General features: G+C 44.7%; 1 protein-coding gene across 1 annotated transcript; it reads right to left on the bottom strand.

The window, feature by feature from the left end:
• Positions 1-3,615: 3,615 nt before the first annotated feature.
• nup35 (nucleoporin 35) lies at positions 3,616-8,441 on the bottom strand. Its single transcript, XM_062534202.1, has 9 exons — positions 8,314-8,441; positions 7,583-7,753; positions 7,364-7,491; positions 6,945-6,999; positions 6,700-6,841; positions 6,242-6,311; positions 5,791-5,919; positions 5,154-5,312; positions 3,616-4,781 (listed from the first exon to the last, which is right to left on the bottom strand). Exons 1-9 carry the CDS (start codon positions 8,324-8,326, stop codon positions 4,704-4,706), a joined length of 945 nt encoding a protein of 314 aa, XP_062390186.1. The 5' UTR covers positions 8,327-8,441; the 3' UTR covers positions 3,616-4,703.
• Positions 8,442-8,534: the final 93 nt, after the last annotated feature.

Raw genomic sequence — 8,534 nt, 5'->3', positions numbered from 1 at the left:
AAGTGCTATTTCCTGATTTAATTCAATCTATAAATTAATGACAGTAATGTGGAGGGACGGCGTAAATCCTATTCCGCGGGTCAAATTCTCCTTTAATTCCATCCTGATCCCTCCCTCTAATACAAGATTACACGGTCACTAACAAGGGCCTGCATCCTGGCTGTTTTGAATTAGCCCCCGTATATCTCAAAGCAAAACGGCCGCGCTCTTTGAAGAGTCCGAGTCAATTACTGTCCGCTCAGCTGGCGTCGGGGGTCACTGGCATCCCTGTCTCGCAGTGGGCTACGTAACCGACTCCATAAAGATGTCGAGAGCAAGAGCACTTCAAATGTACTGACAAACGAAGGATTTTTTTTTTTTTTTAAATGAGGGAAAAACGGAGAAGAATTTCTTTCCTTTCCCCCCACCCCTCTCCCTACACTTGTGATTCGGGTAGGGAGGTGGATTCGTCTCTGACAGCATTAGGCGCCGAGTGTGGCCCCTAAGCCAGAGAGAGAGATGGAGGCAGGCTGGTTAATTAGTACCTCTTAGAATCTCTTTGAGCTCAAAGTGCAGTCAGCGTAGGTTGCCAATCAAGCTTAGCGTTGATTCAACGTGCCCAAGTGCCTTTATTCCTTGGTGATGTGCCGGCATTGGGTAACTAGGCTGAGTATCTCAGGGAATTAAAATGCGTTTGGGGGAGTTTGGGGAGGATCACAGCTAGCGGCACTTTAAATAAACACACTCAACTTTTGAGGGCGTAAATAGATAAGATTATTTAACGGGATGATTTGAGCGTACAGCGCACCCCACACAGAATTGACAGACTTACTGTGATTTTAAAAAACAACAATAACAACAACAACAAAAACCCACAATCCTTGAGCAGAGAAAAAAGACAACACACTGAACAAAATTACTGTTGCTCCATAAAGTGAAAGCACGACAGTGAAGGAAATAGGTGTTCCTTCTGAAATAAACCTGACTTTCAACAAAATTGCAAGTGTGTTGATCAAGGAGATTCATCATAAATCATTTCTGTGAACTCAGACAGCCAGTGTTTCAATGCCATCTCTGACGGTCTCCCTAGCAGCCATTGCAGAGGAATATGTGCTTAGACACAAACTGTTTGCAGTATAACTGTTTACTCCCCCCACCCTCACTTATATTTTGTTATATTTCCCCAGGAGAATTAGCACAGCATCCAACAAAACAGAAGGCAGCATCTACACAGTTGTTCAGGTGCTTTTTTGATCTTGCTCTCTATGCGCCTCCTCATCACCTTGTTTACTTGTTTGAAAAGTAAATGAGCAGGTAGAAAAAGTGAGCGGAAAAAGTAGGACAGCTGGGAATACATATTTTAGCCAGATGCTAATTTACTCAGCGCTATACTTACAAACTCCTTTCCAAGTGCAACTGGAGATGTGTGTGTGTGTGTGTGTGTGTCAGAGAGAGAGAGAGCGAGACAGAGGAATGCATATCACTAATAGATAAAGTAAACACTGCCATCTTGTGGATCAGGCCTGTCAAAGTAACAGTCTCCACTTTTGTGTGATATGGAAGACTTACCAGTATGGACTTTTAATATGATGTATTCCCAGCATGTCAGTCAATCTACCATCCTCATTGGGGGGCACTGTGGTCATCTACTATGTCACTGCACAATAATAAAAATACAGTAAACATGCTGACAGACAGACAACCAAGGCACTGCCATGATAGAAATGCCTCATTGTGTCTAGTAGTGTAATACTGAACAGAAACCTATAGTCAAAGTGTCTAACTGGCCACGCACATGCTCCCATAGAGTTAACATCTAGCTAGCATTAAGATAAATCACCTTCATCTTAGTCCACCTGTGCGGCTATAGTCAGGTGCATCTGAAAAAAGGAAGGGCTGAATCACCCTTCAGCGGGTTACACCTAAAACCAACATCACCACATCAGCCTTCCCTCACATTCACACCAGGGGCTAGCGTGAGCTGGGGAACAAAAACACACAGAGAGAGAACAAACAAAAAAATGTGGAAAAAAAAAAGAGTTGTTTTTTCTCCTGGTCTCCTCCAAGGTTACAGGTCTATCACGCCTGAGGAGAGGCCCAGTTGATCAGGATGGATTATGTCTGGGCCGACCCTGGGGGCGCCCTGCATCCCTGAGCCTCATCGGCCAGACAGCACGCTGGCACTTCGCATCAGCCTCAGCGGAGCCAGGGGTGAGGCCAGCTTCACCTCCGGAGCACGGATCCATGTCACCTTGTGCCAGGGAGCGGAGGGAGGAGGAGGAGGAGGAGGAGGAGGAGGAGGGGGGGGGGAGGTGGCGTGGCTGGCTCCTACGACGTCCGTCTCAGGGATTGTTTTTTTTCTCCCCCTCTCTACGCTTCCACTGACGCCTGCAGACTCACCTGCCTGACCTTCAAAGGCAGCGAGCAGCACAGGGGTGGAAAACAACGGACAAACAACACACCCTAATGTAGCATAGCATATTGGAGAGATGGAGGGAGAAAGAGAGAGAGAGAGAGAGAGAGAGAGAGAGAGAGATATATCGTCAGCACCTCAGTGCTGAAGTGGGAGTAGTAGCACCTTTTCCGTTTGTGACCCCAGTGCTTTCCTCGCACCTATGGAGGTTTGTGAGAACACTGCCACAACCTACTGTATGTCTTCACTTATGCTACTGACGACTGGCCCACTGCGCTGTATAGCTGGCTACTGCTGCTGTTGTTGTTGTTTTGTTCTTTGATTTGGTGTTTGTTCAGACACCAGATGCTCAGAATTTTAATGTAGCGAAGTGTTCAACCTTTGTGTCCTCAATCTGGAGCTAACACCAGCAAGTATAATTGTATAATTCCCGTATAATTGCAGAAATCCAATGCACTCATTAATAATTTCACGGACTTGGGTTTTTGTGGACTCTAGATGAGACACATTTGCAGTACTGGTGAGAAACACTTTTCTACGCTACAAATCTCTCAATCTTAAGAGGTTAAAGTCGGGCTCAGCACAAGTCATCTCTAAATCCGGGACTCAGTGAAACACACTGCGCTGAAACAGTGAGTAAGCTCCTCGCGTAACGACTCCGCTGTGATGGTCAACATAAAGGAACTCGGCTCAGGATTGCGACTGACTGAAGCGCCGCTGAAGTGCAGGTCTCTCAAAATCCGGTAGCCAACACATCAAAAATCAAGTCACACCAGCCAGTTATCTGGCGTGTAGACCTGTGTGTAAATTAAGGATCATTACAGGAAAAATCACCATGGAAAAGACTTGGCTTTTAGCATGGCTAAGCTTTGTCCTCAGACAGACAGACAGACACGATAGACAGTGACACACACACTCACACAGCAATCAGCAGGCTCGTTAGTGGATCTTTAATTGAGCATTTTAAGTGAAGACTTTAGCACTTCCAGTCTGCACTTAGCCGCCACCTGGCAGCCTAATCAGCTCGGCATTCAGGCCCTGACTCTCTCCACCCGCAGCTGCAGTGGCACCCCTTCACTCCTACAGCCTCTCATCACTCTTGCTGTCACAGCCAATCAATTGTCGCAAACCCGGCGACAATGTACAGCCTTCACGCACAAAACAAACTAATAACTAGAGATTTCAAGTGCCGCACAGACCCGAGGACGACAGAGGCGCGTGTCGTTATCAAGAGAAAACAATATCCTGTTTATTTATTATTTTGACAAGAAAAGGGTAAATAATAAAAAAAACACAACAACAGAAAAGCACAAAGCACAGTATTTGAAAAGCAGCAATACAAAAGTAGACAGCAAAATCATATGAATGGGGTGAAGGATCATGAACACACTGATAACTGCCCTTCTTTCAATCAAGACGTCACTCAAACAGTGAAGGGAAGGAATACACATTCTCTCGCTCTCTCTCTCTACAATGTTGTTGGAGTTTTTTGGCCAGCACACACCCTTTTAAAAACAGATTTTGTCTTTTGCTATATTTGTATAAAAAAAAACAACTGTATCAAACCCTACAACCTAAAACTACCACACACATTAAAGGAAAGTTTCTTTCAAAATTGTTTTCAATGTAAGGCTTGGATAACCAGGAGGACAGTCATTTAGAAAGCAGACCAATGTCCAATGTCTGCTCAAAGGACTCAAAACCAATTCCACTATGGCCGCTTAAAACTTCAATCACAGCAGGCTGACATTTCAACCTCATCTATGGCCATGTAGGAATATTTCATCACTGAGTTAGTGCGCTGTTAAAATATAGCACCCTGATTATTTGCTAGAAAAGACTGAATATGTTAAGCACTACTTCAGGCCAAAGAAATGTAGGCTCTTACATATTCAAGAATCTGAAATGAATCATTCGCAGAGTACTGCCAGTGCATAATTAACTAATAGACTTAGGACAGCCCTGCAGTGTTGCAAACTTCAAGCCAACAGGTCTTCTTAAGGACATCACAGCACTCTTTTTCTGTTGACAGTGAGTTATCAAGACATAATCGAGAGCTTTGTAGCACTCCAACCCCTATAGACGGTGTGTTTCCTCCAAGAGCATTGTGAACCCAAAAAATATCAACAGACTTGTTTAAAGTCATTCACCTGATAAAGTGCTTTTGCTTTCACCCCACATATTGTGTTCTCCTCATTGTCCAGGTGCCCAGTCCCAGGCCCTTGGCTGGGGCACTGAGGGCTGGGGCTAGTAGCTAGTAGTGGTGGCGTCGGCGGCGGCGGTGGTCAAGTCCTTCCAGAAAGGCAGACGCTCACCAGCCGAACATGTACTCCATGGCTTTGGACACAAAGGTGTCGTCTTTTCTTGGGGTCTGTCGGTCCGCAACAACCTATAACATAGCGCACACATTTACGAGACAGGTCTTGAGAGGGTAGTTCATATCATATCATCAAGTACAGAGAATGCACCAAGCTCCCCATGTGAGGTAAATCTTTGACAGTCATTGTGTTTTGCTGAATCAATTAGGAGCAATACCTTCAATGTAAATAGATGCAGGGCGTTGCAGTTGTTTACTGCAGAATACAATCTGCACTCATTTAATTTGTGTATTGCACCACTTCAACAATCATACACACACACACACACACACACACACACACACACAGACACACACAGACACACACAGACACACACACTTCCCAAGCTCCATTCACCCACTCCCAATTGTGTGTTGGCGCTGCAGCCCAAGGCCGTGTTGTACCTGGTAATCGCTGCTGGAGGCCTTGTAGGCAGCGCTGAGGGGCCTCATGGCGGAGCGGGGGGTGGAGACGGGGTGGCTGGGGGTGCCGTTGGCCTTCGCCGGGGTGTTGAACACGGAGCCCGAGGAGCTGCCTCGCCCAGCAGAACCTTCCATCACATTCTGCACGGGGAGCAAGAAAACACAAGACGCACACACACACACACACACGCTCAATATGCGAGATGAAGAGGGAGGGGAACACACAGACAAACATGCAAATGCGTGTAACAACAAGGTGCTGACTATGACGCGTGAATCAATATGTGTGTTATTATGCGGTTCAATATCGGTCATGCAGTGACAAGCACTTTTATACTGTGTATGAAGTGTATGAAAGTGATTTTTATTATCTGAGGGTTTTACCCCAAGTGACAGTGTAAACAAGAAAACTCCTTTGCAGTGCTTATATAACCCTTGAAACTCATTCAATAACTTTAGCCAGAAGAGAGTCAACAGAATATCAAAACACCAGCACCAACAACCACACTTGCATACGGATACTTCAGTTATTGTAAGGCTGCTTAATGTAAAGAGATATGAAGACATACAGTGACATGCATATAGACACAGGAAACATGTCTGATTTAAAGAGGCCCACCTTATCAATACAAGGCTTTACACCAATCATAATGGCTTCGCCAAAAATCCTCCCATCTTTACTGAGTGCCTTCCTTGCTTGGAGTTTGGACTGATACTGAATGTGCATCCAGTTGCCTGTGTTGGACATCTGTAATTGAAAAGACACACGGACATCTGGTAAAAGGAGCAGTGATTTTGGTTTTGTCAATTTAAATGATATAGAGCTCAGCTTAGAGTCTCTGCCTGTGCAATCATCTGTAAAAACATTTAAATCTGGATATCCTTCGGTGAAAATAAAACGTTATTTCCCCAGTTTATGTTTTAAAACTATTCATTCATCTATCTGTGCAGTCATCTATGTGTACAGTACAGAACATAATTTAAACAAATAAAGAAAGATATATTCTGTAATATATACAGCCTATATACAGGAATGTATTATGCATTAACAAATAAACCAGGGTTCTCACCACATGTTTCAGAACGTTCCCATACTGAGCAAACTGTAAGAGAATGTAGGAGGCAGAAGCAGGAGGAAACCTGTGCAAAAAAGAAGAAACAAAACAGCAAATCATAAACATGCATCAACACACTACCGGCCGCTCCATAACAGCTCCCAAGTAAAACATACACCAAGCACAGATGATCCACAGATGATCCACAGATGAAGATCAAAGCACAGATGAAGATCAAACAGCAGTATAAAGCCAAAACCCATGTACTTCTGTTGTCTTGAGAGCAAGGCTGGATTGAAGTCTGAGAATGCTCCTTATTGGGAATCTGTCCATAAGGACATTAAAAAATGTATAGGATGATTCTAGAAAACTCTTTCAAGCCGATTGATAAACCTGACGTAACAAGCATATCCTACTCACACGGTCTATGACACTAATACCACACTGAAAATGCATGCTGCCAAAACACTTACCCAAACACAGTGACCCATGTGTCATCAAGCTGGTCCTCAGACGAAAGTGCATCACCTTGAGTGAAGAAGGGGTCGATCTGTGCAGGAGAAAGCACGGACTTCCTCTGTTGGCTTAAATTGGCTGGACTGAACACGCTAGAGACTATGAAAGACACACGCATACACACATATATATATAGGGGTTAGATCTACAGAGAGAGTAGCAAATAAACAATCTGATAATATAGCAATGCTAAGAGGCTCACCTGTTCCTGGCGTTCCTGGAAAAGTTGGCAAAGGAGACTGCAAGACAGAAAATGGCTGTGGAAGATAAAAAAAAGCATAAGCAGTTATCAGGTAGACTGGGTAAACCCAGCCCGATCTCCAGGCGATTGGATTACGCCCGGCAGCTCAGGCTGGAAACCTGCACATTTATCTCTCCTGCTTCCTTTCCACATTTGCTGGAACTTGCAAACTTGCTTATCCACCAGGCGCACCCGGATCGTTGGTCTGATTGATTGAAGGACTATCCAAGCGTACAGAGTCATTTGAACTATGCCCATTGATCACGCCTCTTGTGCAGTAGAAATACAGCGCGGATTGAGCTTAGTCTGGCCACAGCCAGACAAGTTATCAGTTTCAGATTGAATTTGAACTCAGAATTGTGATTACAAGGTGTACTCACCTGTTTCCGTGCAGTGAGAGGGGACATGCCAATCCCTGGGCTGGCTAGGTCGTCATATATACTTCTAACTGGAGGTGCGCCACTCTTATCTTTGGGAGTAGGAACCACAGGCTGAGGTGGAGAGCCTCCTGTTGAGCAGAGGAGTTCAAACCAATCAACACATTGCTCGATACTAATCATACCGTTGCATGAATGACATTAGGAGCATATTTTCCTGACCTGCCATAAGAGGCGATCTCGTCTCGGTTCCAACACCGCTGACCCCAAATGTCCGAGGCTGGGGTGTGACAGGTGCTGGTAGGTCTCCCATCAGAAAGCCGGGTAAAAACTGGGCGCCTGTTCCAGGCTTGGGGGAAGTAGGTGAGCCAAGCGTCATTGGTTCTGTGCCTACTTCAGTATAAACATGGGATCAAATTAGTCGCCTACAAACATACGACATTTCATATACTTGCCAGATATCGCCAAACGTTAAAGATCTTGTTGACGATCTGAATGCATATGACTTTTGGTGGCAATTCAGCCGACACATTGACAGTTCAACACTTGTAGCTATCTTTTAGCTTGCTAGCAAGGGGTCTACTACACATAACGTTGGGCAGTTAACTTAGCTAGCTAGGAGCTAAGCAATGACTTTGAGCTAACTGAGGTAAGCTAACATTAACGTTAGATACAAGTATTTCAATATTGTGTTAACGTTTACTTAGAAGTCTGAGACCAATTCATTTTAACCATGTTCAACGTTTCTAAAATTGAATCAACAATCGCTCTATTCGTGTTCTCTGATCGTGGTTAGGTTAATATTTTACCGGCTACGAGGCTAGATAACTCCATCTGAAACTTGGTGGCAACATTAGCTGTTAGCTAGCTATCTAGTTAGCTTGTCACCCCTGCCAATGAGCGATCTTGGCACCAAAACACTTTTCTTTCAAACTCATTAGCAATCTACCAACCTTGAAATTCCATCGCTTGAGACAAAGAAGAGTGACAATTTAAAATCCCAGGGAACTAGCGTGGGACCTCCTCAGTCTTCACTGGTGCAAAATTTTCAAATAATGGCGGAAGTTGCGCGTGCTGAAAGAATCACGGGGGCGCGGCGTACACACGTACGCAGCGAGCGAAACGCCACAGGGTACGTAACGTGAAATCTGCATAATAAAATCATTTAACACAA

Source organism: Sardina pilchardus, chromosome 4, assembly GCF_963854185.1.
Source record: "Sardina pilchardus chromosome 4, fSarPil1.1, whole genome shotgun sequence".
NCBI lineage: Eukaryota > Metazoa > Chordata > Actinopteri > Clupeiformes > Clupeidae > Sardina > Sardina pilchardus.
This window is presented reverse-complemented; position numbering and strand designations above follow the sequence as displayed.